The 17585-nt window shown below is 60.8% G+C and overlaps 1 protein-coding gene across 1 annotated transcript in view; it reads left to right on the forward strand.

Moving 5' to 3' along the window:
- Positions 1 to 228: 228 nt before the first annotated feature.
- FAM20C (FAM20C golgi associated secretory pathway kinase) overlaps positions 229 to 17585 on the forward strand; it is a 68485-nt gene continuing 51128 nt past the window's right edge. Inside the window, exons 1-2 of the mRNA XM_050784007.1 lie at positions 229 to 1444; positions 3188 to 3366. Of these exons, the coding sequence (XP_050639964.1) occupies positions 840 to 1444; positions 3188 to 3366 (784 nt within the window). The 5' untranslated portion in view covers positions 229 to 839. The remainder of the gene's footprint in view (positions 1445 to 3187; positions 3367 to 17585) is intronic.

Genomic DNA, 17585 nt, shown 5'->3' on the forward strand with positions numbered 1-17585 from the left:
TCCGCCGCTTCCCTCTGCAAACCGCGGGCCGGAGGCGCCCTCCCTCAGCGGGCCCGGAGCTGCAGCGGCGTCGCGGGGCGCGGCCGAGGGGAGGAGGAAGGAGAGCGCAGCGCAGCCGGCCCGGGCCCAGCAGTGACTCGCGGGGCGGCGGCTCCGCCAATCTGCGGGCGCTGACGCGGGGGGCGGCTCCGCGGCGCTCGATATCTGCCCGCCCGGGGCGCGGGGCGCCGAGAGGCTCGGCCAGGCGGGAGCTGCGCTCGGGGCGGACGCTGCACCTGCCCGGGACCCCGCCGGCCGCTCCGCGCCCACCCTTCCGCCCTTCGCCCTCCCAGCCCCGGTCTCCCGGGCGCGGCGTGAGGGCAGAGCCCGGCCCGGAGGAGCCGCCCCTTCCCCGCCCGCCCGGCGCCTGGAGCGGACCGCGCTGAGGATCGGGTCGCCTGCGGCCGCCGCCACCGCCCAGGCCCGTCGCGCCCCGGCCGGGATGGACCCGCGCGCCCGATGAGCCCCGCGCCGGCCGCTGCGAGCGCCGAGCCTCCCCCTGCTGCGGCCCCCGCCGCCCCCCGCGCGCCCGGCCCCGCGGACCAGGACCCCTGCGCTCCCCGGCTGAGGGCGCGGCCGCTCCGGAGAGGCCGAGCGGGGACGGCCCCGAGATGGCGCGGGGACCCAGCGCTTTGGCGGCGGGCGCCCTGCACGCGGTCCCGGCCCGGGCACAGCCCCAGAGCTGGTAGCCGCCCGGCGCCGATGGACCTTGACCCGCGAGGCGGCGCCGCGCTCGTGCCCAGCCGCAGCTAGAGGGGCGCGAGGGGAACGCGCTCCAGGCCCGGGCCGGCCGCGCGGCCATGAAGATGATCCTGGTGCGCCGGTTCCGCGTGCTCATCCTCATGGTCTTCCTGGTGGCCTGCGCGCTGCACATCGCCCTGGACCTGCTGCCCCGGCTGGAGCGGCGCGGCGCGCGGCCCTCGGGGGAGCCCGGCTGTTCGTGCGCGCAGCCCGCGGCCGAGGTGGCCGCGCCCGGCTGGGCCCAGGTTCGGGGCCGCCCCGGGGAGCCCCCAGCCGCCTCCTCCGCCGCCGCCGACGCGGGCTGGCCCAACAAGCACACGCTCCGCATCCTGCAGGACTTCAGCTCCGACCCCTCCTCCAACCTCTCGTCCCACTCGCTGGAGAAACTGCCGCCCGCGGCGGAGCCGGCCGAGCGCGCCTTGCGGGGGCGGGACCCCGGCGCCCGGAGACCCCACGACCCCGCGCACCGGCCGCTGCTGCGAGACCCCGGCCCGCGTCAGTCCGAGCCGCCGCCCGGCCCCGGCGGAGACACCTCGCTCCTGGCCAGGCTGTTCGAGCACCCGCTTTACCGGGTGGCGGTTCCGCCGCTCACGGAGGACGACGTCCTGTTCAATGTGAACAGCGACAGCAGGCTCAGCCCCAAAGCGGTGGAAAGCCCGGACTGGTGAGTGGGGGCTGGCAGGTGCCCACCACCAGCACGGGAGCCGTGAGCCCAAGGCACGGCGGAGAGAGGTTCAGGGGCCTCGAGAGGCCGCCCCCCAGGGAAGAGGCCGGGCAGGGAGTGTGGTGTGGGAGGAGGCAGCCGCCCAGCTCAGGGCACTGCCTTTGTCTCCAGAATAACCTTCTCCTGGGGAGGGGCTGCCGGGTGGTGGGAGCTGTGCCCCTGTGGCTGCTGGTGAGGAAGCCAGACCCTGCGCCCTTTAGAAGCGAGTCCTGGCCATCAGCTTGGGAAATGGGGGTCAGGCAATGAATGAATGGGTTGGTGAGGGAAGGAGAATGGCCTTTCCCAGGGAAGGGGCCAGGCTGCCGCTCGGCTTTCAGACACTTGGCGAGGGTGCTCTGGGTGGGCACCTTGGAGAAGGTCTGGATGTGCCTATTGAGTCTTTTAAACCCAGTGGCTGGGGCAGAATGATCAGAGGGGTTTGCTGGCAGCCATGAGGTGCAACAAAGGGGCCCACCCAACAAGGGCGGGGGTGTGCTGGCTGCAAAGAGAGGATGGCTGGATAAAGGGCGAGAAGCCACGCAGGGAACATCTCTTTAAACTGTCCTGGCTGAGTCCTTTCCCCACCCCCCAGCCCTTCCCTCCGCCACACAGATCAAAACAAGCAGATGCTACAACCCGAGGCAGTGGAACATTAACCACGGCAAGGCCGGATAAGTAACTCCCTGCAGAAGGTTACCCCAGCGGCAGAGGGGAGACCAGCCTCCCAAAAGATCTCACTGCAAATCCCTTCTCCCCTGAAGTGTGACCAGGCCCAGTGCCTTCTGTCTGAACACACTGGCTGTTTGGAAGCCTCTGAGCCCTGCCTGCTGGTCAGGTTCAAGGAAATGCTTGGAAATTTGAGAACCAGAGCAGCGGCCTGGGCTGTGGCTCTCGGCAGGGCAGGGAGAAACGGCCACCCAGAGCATAGCCCCCCTCCCACGTCCACCGCAGGACAGAGCTTGGGCAGAAACCTTCTCCACTTTAGGTGAATTCGAGCTAGGACAAGTTCCACATTTCCCTCCAGCCCAGCAGGCAGACGGAGGGTCTGTCCTTCCTCCAGTACCGTCCCTTGACCCCAGAGATGTGAGGACAGGCTGCGTGGGTGGCGGGTCATCCATGGGAGCCTGGGCTGGAGAGAGTGCTGCCTCTTTCCTCTCTCCCCACCCAAACTGCTCTCATTAAAATCAAATTTAGCCTCTTGCATCATTCTGCCCCTGGTTGTTGGAACAAAAGCAGAGAGCCAGGGAAGGTTCCTGACAGACTGGGCGTGTCTGTGATTTTCATGCAGTCTGCAGTCAATGGTAGGTTCTCCCCTCTACTCCAAGGGAGAGCCAGCAGCCCCTGGTACCCCCAGCTGACATCATGGTGGGGCCATTTCGGTGACCCCGGGACAGACGTGGCGGGGACGGCAGGGCAGTGCTGACGTCCTGGGATTAGTCTTGCTGTAGTTATAGCTGTCTGTGGCATCTCCAGAGGGTGAATAAGAATTACAGGCCTTTCACCGTGTTATTAGCTGGCAGCAGAGCAGCCACAGAAGAAAGTGCAGACATTGCAGGGCCCTCTTTAAGCAGAGGCACCTTCCACAACATCTGCACTGACTTGAACCCAGAGTTAAAAACATTGGCATCGGTGGCCTCTCCCCCGTCATCCGGCTCACGGGCCTGTTCCTTCTGTGCTGATGTTCATCCCCGCTGCTCCCTGCAGGCCGCATGTGGGTGCTGAAGGTGCAGAATTCCTCTCCACCGGGGAGGCAGCCGCGGACTCCTATCCCAACTGGCTCAAGTTCCACATTGGCATCAACCGGTACGAGCTGTACTCCAGACACAACCCAGCCATCGAGGCCCTGCTGCACGACCTCAGCTCCCAGAGGATCACCAGCGTGGGTAGGTGTCCTTGGGCGCACTTGAGGGCCATCTGTGTGCCGGCTGGGGCTGGCGTCAGGGCTGCCGGGGCAGGCTGTGCGTTAGAGAGGTCTGGGAGGCCGTTGTTCGTTGTTCGTTACCACAGCATTAACCTCCTGCAGCGATCTGCACGGGAAGCGCGGAGGGACAGAAGGCTCACGTCTGGTGTGCTCTCACACTGGATGTGCCCTGCTGCACGATGAGCTGGGAGATGCCTGGACAGCCTGTCCGCTGTGCTCTGCCTCCTCACCTGGGTGGTCCTTGGGGTGCCAACTGAACGACAGCGTCTTTCCCTCCTGGGGTAGAAGACTAGAGGGGCATCCTCGGCGGCGGTGACCCCTCCACCGAGATCGTGTGCGTGGGACTCTCCTGCTTTTCTGCACACGACCCTGGCTGGGTGGGGAGATAGCCTTGAGCCTGCTTCTTGTGGTTTTGAAGCCGTCCTTCGTCAGAGCTCAGCAAGGTGCTGTGCGGTTTCATACTGAGGAGACGTAGGCAGGGCTCAGGATGGAGGCCTGGGCCTCCCGGATGGAGGAGTTTGAAGGCAATGTCTCCAGGTAGTTTGGGATCTGCTGAATTGGACAAAAAAGGGCATCGGGTTGCTGATTTCAGGAAAATGTACCACTGCAGCTTCTGAGCGTGGAGGTTTGGTGCCGTTGTTCTCAGCTTGTAGGCAGTTGTTTGTGAAGCTCCCGTTTGTCACCAGGGCTTGGAGAGGCAGTGAGGGCAGGGCTGAGGCCCTTTGGTGGGAGCGGCTGCTCCCCGGGGATTGCAGGGAGTGGGCCTGGGTGCACACAGTGGGCAGGTGCAGAGGCTGGGAGAGCCTGAAGGCAGGGCTTTCTTAGCGCTGTGTGATGAGGCCAGCCGTCCCCGCATTAGCTGCGTGTGTGTCTCAGAAGCAGCCCTGGGGCTGAAAGGGTCCTGGCAGCCTGGGGTTCTGTCCAGTTGCTGACACAGGACTTAGGTGTCGCCTTTCAGGCTGGCAGGTGGGTTTTCCAGAGCCCTGCAGGGCTGTTCCTGACTGTCTCTGCCCGGTGCCGAGTTGTTTGCTGGGCATTCACCTGGTCATGGGAAGAGAACTTGCAGCTTTCTCCCCACTCCGTGATCAGCTCACCTCATAAGAGAGATCAGCTGGACAAGCTGGGGGTCCTCTTCCCTCCATGCCTGGGAGGAACCTGAACACCTCCCCCTCCCTCGAGGCCCCCCTCCTTGAAAACTCTGCCTTTCTCCTGCCCTGCAGGGGTCTGAGGGCTTCGAGCTGCGCTGGGGAGCAGTTCTGCAGACAGCCACAGCCGGAACGTCCCTTCTGCCCCCGCAAGTGAGCGTGGCCATTAAGGAACTATCCGATGCATTGATCAATGTGTGGGTCCATCCAGCAGATTTTACCGGCACCTCCTGCATGTCAGGCCCCGTTTCTGGGTGGTGGGGAGTTGAGGATGAGTTCAGCCTCAAGGAGATCCGCTGCCTCTGTGGACCGGATGGCCTCCGGAAGAGACGCACACGCAGTGCCCGGTCCTGAGAAGGAACGAGCACTTCAGAGCCACGCACGCCAGGCAGGGCGTGTGGAGAGGAGGGGGCTCCACTGGGAGGGGCTGAGGACCTTCCATGGGGTCCGTCAGGCGGCTCACCTTCCAGGTGGGGTCCGTTGTGGCAGGAAGAGGAATGCGAGAGCATTGCACACCAGCTAGGGCGTTCGGGAGGTGCAGCACTCACATTTGGAAGCCTCCCATGCCGCTGTCCGTGTGAGCCTCTCTCCAGCTCATTTTCCCCGTCTGTCCAGCGGGGTCTCCCCACGTAGGATCGATGCAAGGATAGGATGAGATGGTGCATGTGAGCAAGCTTGTAAAACATTAACTAGTACTTCGTGCGTGGCCTTCCACAACAGCCCCCTCGTATGCACAGGCAGGGTCTGGGCAGAGGGAGCGCTTGGTGGATTCCAAAGGCCACTACGCCCTTGGCGGGCACTGCAGCTCGCCGCATCCCTCAGGGACCAGTCAGCTTTCCAACACCAACACTGCAGAGGTGCGGGAGTTCTGTGCCCAGGAGCTCCTAGAGCGGCTTCAGGGAGAGTGCGGGGCCTCTGGGACCTGGGGCAGCTTTGCCCACCTTAGGAGCCCTTTGTCCATCTGGACAGGCTAGCCCTGGGTCACTGCCACCCCCTTTGGTCCAGCTGCCCCAGGGCAGTGGTGCCCAGGCTGCCTGACATTGCGGTAGTGTGGACAAAGCCTTTGCCAGGGAATCCCTGCCCCAGGGTTCTGGTGTGGCCTCTGCCTGGGTGTGCCCTGGTAAGTCCTGTGCCTACTGAAGGGCTGCCCGAGCTGATCTCGCTCGCCCGCCTCCTAGGCCACATTGGCCACACTGGTTCTAATCCTGTCTTCTTGGGTGGGGGCCCATCCGAGGACAGGCTTGGTGCTGACAGTCATTCTGCAGGGCCTGCAAGGAGGGTGAGTGGACACAGCCCCGTCACCCAGGCGGGACAGCAGGCTCTGGCCCAGGAGATCTGGGGGTGAATCCTGGCTCTGCCGGCCACTAGCCAGAGTGGAACTGGGCAAATGGATTAACCCCTCCAGCACCTGGCTTCTCGCTGAGAACATAGAGACAGTTATAATCCGGACCCCGTAACCTCTGACTTACAAATCTGAATGCCAAACAAAACCCATTCATTAGCAAAACCTGACTCAAGCTGAACGGATTTGGGGGCAGAACGCCGAGGCTAGTTAAAAATCCTTATTTTTCTCTCTTACGGTGAATATTCACGTGTTCCTCTGAGGAACACGAGTGTGTTTGATTGTGGGGTTCTGCCCCAGAGCCGTGTGGGCATGCCACGAGCAGCAGCCACGTACCGCCTGTGCTTTCGTCATCGAAATACTCGCAGTCCCCAAATACTTCTGCCCCCAAAGATGTTGAAGGAGAGCCCGGACCTGTGGTGCCGGCTTCACGAGGTTGTTCAGGCTTAAATGTGCAAATACGAGTAAAGACATGAGAGCAGAGCCTGACAGCTCACCTGCTGGGTGGGGTCTCTGTGTGGCAGCAGCATTTCGGGGCAGCTCACCTGCTGGGTGGGGTCTCCAACACTGCAGTAGTATTTGGGGGCAGCTCATCTGCTGGGTGGGTATTTGGAGGCAGTAGTATTTGGGGGCAGCTCACCTGCTGGGTGGGGTCTCCAACACTGCAGTAGTATTTGGGGGCAGCTCATCTGCTGGGTGGGGTCTCCACTGCAGTAGTATTTGGGGGCAGCTCACCTGCTGGGTGGGTATTTGGAGGCAGTAGTATTTGGGGGCAGCTCACCTGCTGGGTGGGGTCTCCAACACTGCAGTAGTATTTGGGGGCAGCTCATCTGCTGGGTGGGGTCTCCACTGCAGTAGTGGGGGCAGCTCACCTGCTGGGTGGGTATTTGGAGGCAGTAGTATTTGGGGGCAGCTCACCTGCTGGGTGGGGTCTCCAACACTGCAGTAGTATTTGGGGGCAGCTCACCTGCTGGGTGGGGTCTCCAACACTGCAGTAGTATTTGGGGGCAGCTCACCTGCTGGGTGGGGTCTTTGTATGGCAGCAGCATTTCAAGGCGGGCTGATCCTTCTTCTCTGGGGAAGCCAGAGCTGGGCAGGTGCCTGAGCCTCGTGAGGGTCTCGGACTGGATGCTGGGCCCTGTACTCCCCCTGCCTTGGGCTTGGAGATGCTCACAGGTGAGTTCTCATTTTTGAAGAGGTCTGTCTTCCTAGGAAGCAGAGATCCCTCACCTGGGAACCAAGCGTCCCGCTGGAGTTGCTCCATGCCCAGGCCCAGGTCTCCTGGTCTGCAGGGCACGGCACAAGGGGGCTGGCCTAGGCCAGGCCAAGTGTCCCTGGAGGATGTACTCTGTCCCAGAAGGGGCCTGACCTGCTTGCTGACCCCGCTTGCTGCTGCCTGGCTGACCTGACTCAGCCACGGCTGTTCTGAGGGCCCTTCTGAGTACGAACTCCCAGTTGGAGGTTCTGGGTGAAGACCCAGCTGCTTGAGATAGCAGCCTCTGGCTGGGCCCTTGGCATCGCCAAGCCAGTCAGGCAGGTGTAGAGCCTGATGCCCCTAGACAGGTCCTGCAACCAAGAACAGGGGTAGCCTTCAAAGGCCAGCCCTGCCTTCCAACCACCGCTCCACAACGAGGGAAACCCAGGCTCTAAAAGCAGGAGGTTTGTCCAAGATTAGCACCTGCGTGCTCCAGGCTCCGAGTTCTGTCCCCTCAGCTGTCTGGCCCCTGGGTGCTTGCTTTCATTTCAAGTCACTCATCTTGCTATTAAACATGAGCCCAGAAATATTGTTGTAATGGAGAACGAGGCCTGAGAGTCCCTCAGAATGGTTGCATGAAATCTCCCCTGCTCAGAACCACCCAGTCGAATTCATGGTGCTCCACGTGGCCTGCAGGACGGCTGGTTAGAGCCGGCAGAGGTTTATTTATAGCCGGGCTCCTGGCTGCCTGGTAACGGGCCACTGCCACCTTTAAAGAATCTTGGGATATTATCTACCTCTATTCAGCTTGAAATCCGGCATGCGGTGCCTTCGGCTGGCGCTGGTGATAATTAAACTGCCATCATGCACAATTATGGATGCAAATAATAAATGACATAATTAACGACTCTGAGCTGGGCGCGGTGGCTCAAGCCTGTAATCCCAGCACTTTGGGAGGCCGAGACGGGCGGATCACGAGGTCAGGAGATGGAGACCATCCTGGCTAACACGGTGAAACCCCATCTCTACTAAAAAATACAAAAAACTAGCCGGGCGAGGTGGCGGGCGCCTGTAGTCCCAGCTACTCGGGAGGCTGAGGCAGGAGAATGGCGTAAACCCGGGAGGCGGAGCTTGCAGTGAGCTGAGATCCGGCCACTGCACTCCAGCCTGGGCGACAGAGCGAGACTCTGTCTCAAAAAAAAAAAAAAAAAACGACTCTGTACTTGGAATTACTTTTTTAAAAAGTCATCCCACTGGCGTGTGAGGATTTGGGCAGCTTCTGGACTGAAATACAGAATTGCTCCATCCGGATTGGGTCAAAGCCTGTGGTTGGGAGAACATGCCTGCACAAGGAAAACTGACCCCACGGGACGAAAGTCCTTGACACGAACTGATCTGCCAAAAGGGGAAGAATGGGTCTAGCTAGAATCCAGGACTAACCGGCCGGTGAGCTTCGAGGAACAAAGGGCCTTCCGCTGGGTCAGCCCACGAGAGGGAGCTGCCTGCAGGTGCCTGGGAGGGCACAGCCACCCTGTCTGTCCATTGGGAGCAGAACTCCTTGGAAGGCAGCACCAGCTCCAGAAAGGTCACCGTCCCCCCATCCTGCCCACCGCAGGTGGCAACTGCCTCTGCAGGTCACAGTCCCAGAGCGTGGCTCGGCCGACCTGGAGGAGAAAAGGGAAGATGCCTGATTAGCTGGAGGCCCATGGCCCCAGGGCTGGGGGACTGTGGGTCATCCTGAAAGAAGGACAATGACCGCCTGGAAAGGACGATTTCGGGTGGAGCCTGGAGGAGGCGGCCAATAGCTCAGTCTGCACTCAACTCCCTTCCCAGCCGTCTGATGGAAGGCGAGGAGCTAAAGCTCATGCTGCTGAGGCCTGGGGTCTCCCAGGCACCGGCCTCCACACGCCCAGCAGAGACAGCAGTCGCCTAACTGCAGGAGTGTGCCCCGACGTGCTCCTGCCGACGTTCCTTCTAATGGCAGACGTGGTCCCCACTGGGGCAAGGCTGCAGTTTTCTTTTAAAAAAACAGATCTTTCAAAATAAAAGGGGCCTTGAAGAAAATTGGGAAATAAGTAACAGTCTGGGCTGGAGGCAGTTCTGGCGAAACTGTCCTGAGGGTGGTGTGTGATGGACGGGACTTGCAGGGCTGACGTGGCCTTGCCTGTCACCTGAAGCCTCCAGGAGAGTCGAGGACTGGCAGACCCAGGCCCGGAGCAGGTGCGGGCTCTCAGCTCTTCCGGCCCCTTACCTTGCAGTGGGGGCCCACAGTTCTCACCTCCTTGATGCCAGCCCCAGAGTGCTCACTGCTGGCCAACTCTGTCCTTTTCCGTCTTTTCCTCAGAACCGGGTCCTTCGGTGCCCACGGTGAGTGGGTATATGAGGCTGTGTGTGGGCACCTGGGGTCTGGGACACCCAGCAGACCTCTCTGGCTTGGAGATGTGTGGCGTGGGAAGAACAGGGTGACCTGAGCCCTCCTGGTGTCACATTCTTCACATCTGAGCCCTCCTTGGGTGAGGCCCTGCTTCCAGCACACACAGCTGACCCCGTTCGTCTTCAGGCATAACTGCTTCACTCTGACACTTGAAGCCAGACGGTGGCTGTGAACAGCAGGGGCCTGTGAACAGCCTGGCTGTGACCCCCAAGGATGACGCTGGCCCTCTTCACAGACGAGATGACCCGGGCCAAGGGCAGCAGCATGGTGGCCCACACCGACAGCAGCATCTCACACCTGGATGTGTTTGTGTGGTCCACAGGCCTGTAGGAGGTGGAACTGGTTCATTTAGTCAGGTTGTGGATCTTGTTAGAAAGGGTTCCTGCTCCCACCCGAAACCAAGGCTGAGTGGTGGTTGCACCCGGTCTCCATTCCCGTGAGCACCAAGCGGGGTGTGGGGACCCCCAGCCCCGGGCCACACACCTCTTTCCTTCGGGGCCGTCTCTCCCTCTCTCTCGCCAGAGCTGCTCTGGGTTCTTCCTTACAGAACTTCCCAGCGGGTTGCCGGAGCTGTCTGGGGTTATGTGGCTTGCCCGGGGCCACACTGACTGGGGCCAGGCACCGAAGTCCATTCGTATTTCCGTGACAGCAGCCATCTTTCTATATATTTCTTATTTCATAGGAGATGCCAGCGTCTCCTGGAGTCCTTCTGAGGAGGCACCTGCATACTGACATCGCCTCACCCGGGGAGAGACCGTGGGCAAAACCCAGTGATGTCCGAGAGTCTTTGTGGCCCTGAGCTCTTAGTGCTGACAGCAACTTGAAATAATGAAAGCACAGGGCACTCTGTTAGTGGCTGTTAACTTGTGTAACTAGTGGATGTTAATCACATTAACTAGCCATGTTACCTAGTGATGTAGATTAATCAGTATGAATGAATCACGTACACTGACGGGTATCTGGGCGATGGGATTCTTCAGGGAGGCCGGGGAAGAAGCGGACCTGTCACCTTCGGTCTAAAGGTGGTGAGTTCAGTGGTAGGAGGTGCTCAGGGCAGGTGGGTCGGAAGGGGAGAGTGTTCCAGATGGGAAGAAACTATTTGAAAGGCAGTGGACATCTTCCCGTGTGCACAGAGAGGACGGGTGGCCGCTGGGTGAGATTGTACTGGGGAATTGGGGGGCTAGTGGACATTTTCCCGTGTGCACAGAGGACGAGTGGCCGCTGGGTGGGACTGCACTGGGGAATGGGGCCTGTGGAAATCTTCCCGTGTGCACAGAGAGGACGGGTGGCCGCTGGGTGAGATTGTACTGGGGAATGGGGGGCCCTGTGGACATCTTCCCGTGTGCATAGAGAGGATGGGTGGCTGCTGGGTGGGAATTGGGAGAACTGGGTGGGGGGGCCCTGTGGATATTGTCCTGTGTGCTTAGAGAGGACGGGTGGCCGCTGGGTGGGAATTGGGAGAACTGGGTTGGGGGGCCGGTGGATATTGTCCTGTGTGCATAGAGAGGACAGGTGGCCACTGGGTGGGAATTGGGAGAACTGGGGAATGGGGGGACCCATGGACATCTTCCCGTGTGCACAGAGAGGACGGGTGACCATTGGAGCAGTGCAGACGGGACCTGCTTCCAGAAGAAGGACTGAACTGACCAGATTTGCATGTTTTTATTGCCCTGGGAATTGGGGCTTGGAGGCCTTCTGGGGTCCAGTTGTGCTGTTGGTTTGACGATGGCCTGTATTTGGGGGGGGTGGCTACAGAGGGAGATGGAGGGAAGGTGGTAGGTGGGAGGGGGCTTAGCAGGTGAGTCTCTGAGACTTGTCCACGGTGTGGGGTGACTCTGGGGTCTGTGCCAGGACGCCCCCGTCTCAGCCAGCTTCACGGGCATCAGAGGGATCAGCTCTCAGTGGGCCCCTCCCCAGGCTGGGGCTGGGCAGGCTCTGACTGACCCCTGTCCACCGGGGGCACAGGAGGCTGCATCAGGGAAGGTGTCTCCGTCAGTCCCGTCCCCAGGGCCTGTGCCCACGTGCCTGGGCTTCTCCCACCAATGAGGTGAGATTTCCAAGCGTCGTGAACCTTGGTCTGTCTTTAAGAAAACCCAGAATGGCACCTTTTCGTCGAGGCCTGCCCTGCGTCCTGGCTCTGCCACCTGCTGACCCCTTCCTGGGTGTGAGGGCAGGATGACCCGTTCAGTGACAGGAGGGTGGACGTCTGCACCTCCCAGCCATCCCAATGTGCGCCGAAGGCCTGAGACGCCGGGCGGCTCGTGTGCTGGTCTTTGTGGGGAGATCATATCTGATTTTAGAGCGGAATTCCAAACATCCTCCAGCAGAAGATCCACTTGGTAGACTGAATGGTGGGCTCAGGTGGGCGGCACGGCCCACGGTCCACAGGCAGCGGAGTCCTCAGTTGCTGTGAGATCTTCATGCCCTTTAATTTCTAATCGTTTATTTGCTCCGTGGGGAGGAGCTGGCCTCACAGCTGAGCACAAGGGCCGGGGAGACCGGACCTGCTTCCGGAAGAAGAAGGACTGAACTGACCAGATTCAGATAATATGGTTTCTGTTTGTTTGTTTGCTTTTTTGTTCCTGAGACGGAGTCTCGCTCTGTCACCCAGGCTGGAGTGAGTGGCACGATCTCAGCTCACTGCAAGCTCTGCCTCCCGGGTTCACGTCATTCTCCTGCCTCCAGAGTAGCTAGGACTACAGGCGCCCGCCACCGCGCCCGGCTAATTTTTTGTATTTTTAGTAGAGATGGTGTTTCACCGTGTGAGCCAGGATGGTCTCGATCTCCTGATCCCGTGATCTGTAGGCCTCGGCCTCCCAGAGTGCTGGGATTACAGACGTGAGCCACCGCGCCCAGCCAATATGTTGTTATTCTAAAAAGCAGGGTTACGAGCCCTGGAAGGAGCTGATACACCTGGTACAGGAAGGAACCCTTAAATCCTGTGACCCCAGTTACTAAATGGAAATGGGAACGTCCAATGGAGCTTAATCCAGCTGCTAATTTTTTAATCATCACTTCTTTTTTTCTTACTAAAAACTGTACTCCCTGTTCGTTGTGGAAATTAGAAACACAGTTAAGGAAAAAAATGGAAAACTAAAGTCAACCACAGTTTTACTTTTGGGAGAAAACTACCCAGCTTCAGGTGCCCATCCAGTCATCCCAGTTTTAAAAATCCGTGCACTGTATTCAGAAGAAAATGGTTATGGAGTCTAAATTTTTAATGGGCTGCCTTGATTATTGGTAAAATCATATGCTGTTTGCTGTCATTGAAAACCCCCATGCCCAGTAAGAAGCCGGGATGGAGCCCGTCCTGGTGCCCAGTGAGAAGTTGGTCGGAGCCCGTCCCGGTGCCTGGTGAGAAGTCGGATGGAGCCCGTCCTGGTGCCCGGTGAGAAGCTGGGACGGAGCCTGTCCCGGTGCCCGGTGAGAAGCCGGATGGAGCCCGTCCCGGTGCCTGGTGTGAAGCTGGATGGAGCCCGTCCTGGTGCCCGGTGAGAAGCCGGATGGAGCCCGTCTACGGTGCCCGGTGAGAAGCTGGATGGAGCCCGTCCCGGTGCCTGGTGAGAAGCCGGGATGGAGCCCGTCCCAGTGCCCGGTGAGAAGCTGGATGGAGCCCGTCTACGGTGCCCGGTGAGAAGCCGGGATGGAGCCCGTCCTGGTGCCTGGTGAGAAGCCGGGATGGAGCCTGTCCTGGTGCCCGGTGAGAAGCCGGGATGGAGCCCGTCTACGGTGCCCGGTGAGAAGCCAGGATGGAGCCCGTCCTGGTGCTCGGTGAGAAGCCGGATGGAGCCCGTCCCGGTGCCTGGTGAGAAGCCGGATGGAGCCCGTCCCGGTGCCCGATGAGAAGCCGGGATGGAGCCCATCTGCGGTGCCCAGTGAGAAGCCGGGATGGAGCCCGTCCTGGTGCCCGGTGAGAAGCCGGGATGGAGCCCGTCCTGGTGCCCGGTGAGAAGCCGGGATGGAGCCCGTCCTGGTGCCTGGTGAGAAGCCGGATGGACCCCGTCCCGGTGCCTGGTGAGAAGCCAGGACGGAGCCCATCTGCGGTGACCGGTGAGAAGCTGGGATGGAACCCGTCTATGGAACCTTGAGCTGCTGGCCCGCCTGAGGCCGGCGTTCAGATTCTGTGCAGTGTTTTGGAGAGAAATGAGATTTGTTGCTGCTTCCTTCACCTGCGGAGGGCACAGCCTCAGACAGTTTCATTGACAGACCTGACTGCACAGTGGTCCAGGGCGCTGAGCCCAGCGCCAGTCTTGACCTTGGCCTGTCAGTCGTGGTTCCTGACAGGGCAGTGGCTGGAGCAGACGCTGCCTGGAGGGAATGAGCATGTGACCTGGCCAGGCCGGGGTGTGAGCTGTGAGCTCAGGGGCAGCAAGAGCATCAGAAATGGGGAGGGCACATGGCACCTGAGTGGCCATTGCGGTGGCGAGCCGCCACTGCTGCTGCTCTCACACTCAGGGAAGAGACGTGGCACTCACACAACCTTTGCCGTGTAGAGTGCCCACGTCGTCGCTGTTTTTGGTGCTCGGGGAGGGGCCGTGGCACTCGTGGCCTTTGCTATGGTGAGTCCCCACACTGCCATTGTTCTCAATGCTCAGGGAAGGACGTGGTGTCTTGTGGCCTTTGCTGTGGTGAGTGCCTATGCCATTGCTGTTCTCCGTGCTCAGGGAGGGGATGTGGCACTTGTGTGGCCCTGGCCATGTTGAGTCCCCATGCTGCCACTGTTGTCAGTGCTCAGGAAGGGCACGTGGCACTCATGGCCTTTGCCGTGGTGAGCACCCACACCATTGCTGTTCTCTGTGCTGGGGGAAGACGTGGCACCTGTGTGGCCCTGGCTGTGGTGAGTCCCCACACTGCCGCTATTGTCAGTGCTCAGGGAGGGGCTGTGGCACTCATGTGGCCTTCGCTGTGGTGAGTCCCCGTGCGTGCTCTTGCTGTTCTCAGTTCTCAGGGAGGGGACGTGGCACTCGTGTGGCCCTCGCCACGGTGAGTACCCGCACGGCTGCTGTTCTGACCACTCATAGCACTGTCCCCACGTAGTCCTAAGGGTGGTCCTGGATGAGGCGTGTCACCCCCATTCTACAGGAGCAGCCGAGGTTCTGGCAGGTCACATGAGGCACCAGCCAACTCACCAGGACCCTGGAAAGGAGGCGGGACAGGTGTCCGTGTCCTGAGCCCCATTGTTTTGTAGAAACGGGGTCTCTGTTGCCCAGGCTGATCTTGAGCCCCTGGCCTCAATCTTCCCATGTCAGCCTCCCACATAGCTGGGACAGACACACCACCACCACCACGTCAGCCTCCCGCGTAGCTGGGACAGACACACACCACCACCACGTCAGCCTCCCGCGTAGCTGGGACAGACACACACCACCACACCGTCAGCCTCCTGCGTAGCTGGGACAGACACACACCACCACACCGTCAGCCTCCCGCGTAGCTGGGACAGACACACACCACCACACCAGTTAATTTTTAAAGTTTTTGTAGAGATGGGGTCTTGCTATATTGCCCAGGCTGGTCTCAAACTCTCCGCCTCAAGCAAGCCTCCTGCCTCGGCCTCCCAAAGTGCTTGGATTTCAGGCGTGAGCCGCCACACTCGGGCACTGGGCCCTATTTACAGGAGGGAAAACTGAGGAGAGGGAGGTGCAGACCTCTCGGAGACACCTGGCCGCAGGAAGGCGAGCACACTGCCCTGAGGGCACATCAGAGGCCATTGACTGTTTCTGTGTCTGTGCTGGGCTCGGGCTCTGTCTCCCTTCTGCCTGGGGCCGGTGCCAGCTCCTCCCTTGTGCCCAAAGTGACATCCCGTGGATGGTGGGGACTCTGCTTTCTAGTCCATGCTCCCCAGTGCCCCTGGCCTTCCTGGAGGATTCAGTGTCCTCAGGAAGCATCCACGGCACCCTCAGTCCCTCCCCGAAGCCCGCTGTCCTCACGCTGACCCTCCCTCCCAGCCAGCCGCCACCTGAGACCTCGGTTCCTCTGGGGCAGTTCTTCCTGTCTGAAGGGACTGTCTTGAGCTCTCTTCCACCAAAGCTACAAACCCATCTGCAGGCGGCTCCTCCGTCCCACCATCCCCTGCAGGGCTAGGCCCTCCCCGAGTTCCACACCCTCAGCACACGCATGTGCCCTCCAGCTACGTGGAGGAACCGTGAGGTCCCTGGAGCATCTCCGTCGTCCGGGGCTGGCTGGGTTCGGTCTTCTGTCCACGCCATTCCTTCTCTGGCCGTCCGCCTGCTCCATATCCCACGTCACTCCACCAAATACCTTTCAGATCCTCAGATATTTCTTCAATTTTTCCATTTTTCCATCTTTATCTTCAACCAAACCGCCACTGTCTCCTGCAGCTGCTGCAGCCCCAGCCTCCCCCACCTCCAGCGTCCACCGTTGGTTCTGGGTCAGCAACAGCAGCCAGGGACAGCATCTGCACCGGCCCCTCAGCCCTGCTGCCCCGCGCCGGCCGCCCTTACCTTCTCCTGGGAACCCCTGAGACCTGCTGGCTCACCGGCCCCCATCCCACCTTTTCACCCTCCCGTCCACTGTGATGCGTTGGCCGTGGCCCCCTCAGCCCTACTGCCCCGCGCCAGCCACCCTTACCTTCCCCGGGACCCCCTGAGACATGCCTGGTTCACCCACCCCCATCCCACCTTTGCTCCCTCCTGTCCACTGTGATGTGTTGGCCCTGGACTCCCTCAGCCCTGCTGCCCCGCGCCGGCCGCCCTTACCTTCTCCTGGGACCCCCTGAGACCTGCTGGCTCACCGGCCCCCATCCCACCTTTGCACCCTCCCGTCCACTGTGATGTGTCAGTCATGGCCCCCTCAGCCCTGCACACGTGCTCACTGTCTCCTTCAGGGACTGCGCTTGCTCTGCCTCTCTGGGGTCGTGCGGTCCCCTGTGGGGCCAGGGCCAGCCCTGCCCCTCGCTCCGAAGGCAGCTCAAATGTTAGCTCCCCAGGGAGGCTGATCCTGAACCGTGCCCAGGGCCCCGTCCCACTTCCCTCTTCACCTTTCACGCGAGCACTCGCATGCCACCCCACCACGTTCCGTTTACGTCTCTCCCGGCAGGGACGCCCGGCTCCTGTTCACGCCCGTGATGTTAGCGTGTGGCCAGTGCCTGGTGTGGCCCCGTGAGGCCCCTCACACTGGACAATCCCCCGTGTGGCCAGGACCTGGCCAGTCCACACAGTGTGATGACCCCCCGTCTCGGGCGGCCTGGAGGCCCTTGCTGTGGCCAACTTAGCTCCCGGGGCGCCCCAGGCCGAGGCCAGCCCCTTCCCTGCTGTGGGAAGCCCCCAGTAGCCTCCTTCCTTCTCCGTCAGCAAAAAGAAAATCCCAAAGTGGTTAAAGGAGGGTTTTATTGGGAGTTCTTGAGCCTCCTGGACTGGTGAGGTGGCCAAAGCTGGAGGAGGCTTCTGGAGGCTTCCACACCCCCACCGAGTCCTTGCAGAGCTGCAGGAGCTGCCTCCAGTGAGACAGGTGCTTTCAACCCCAGGTCTCCCCAAAGTCACCCTGCTCAGGCTCCTTGTAGCTCCCCAGAAACGCGGGCGGGAGGCGCCACTCCCCGTTCTTAGGCAGGTGCAGGGGATGCAGGGTGTGTGTGGATGTCTGCGGGGGTGTGAGTGGCTGTGTGTGGTTGTGCAGGTGTATGTAGGGGTGTGTGGGGGGTGTCTGTGGGTGTGTAAAGGTATGTCGGTGTTTGTTGGTGTGCAGGTGTGTGCAGGTGTGAGTGAGTGTGTGAGGTGTTGCAGGCAGGTAAGCACACCTGGCTGTCCCTTCTGGGGTCAGGCCCTGTGTCTGTGGGTGTGTAGGTATGTGGTGTGTAGTGTACGGGGGTGGTGTGTGTGGTGTGTGAGAGTATGTACATGGCTGTGTCTGTGGGTGTGTACGTGTGTGTGGTGTGTAGTGTATGGGTGTGGTGTGTGGGGGTATATACATGGCTGTGTGTGTGGGGGGGTGTGTGTGTATACGTGTGTGTCCAGGTAAGCACAGCCGGCCATCCCTTCTGGGTTCAGGCCCTGTGTCTGTGGGTGCATGTGTGTGTGTGTAGGTGTGTGGTGTATAGTGAGTGGGT

The sequence above is a fragment of the Macaca thibetana genome, chromosome 3 (genome assembly GCF_024542745.1).
Source record: "Macaca thibetana thibetana isolate TM-01 chromosome 3, ASM2454274v1, whole genome shotgun sequence".
In the NCBI taxonomy this organism is placed as follows: domain Eukaryota; kingdom Metazoa; phylum Chordata; class Mammalia; order Primates; family Cercopithecidae; genus Macaca; species Macaca thibetana.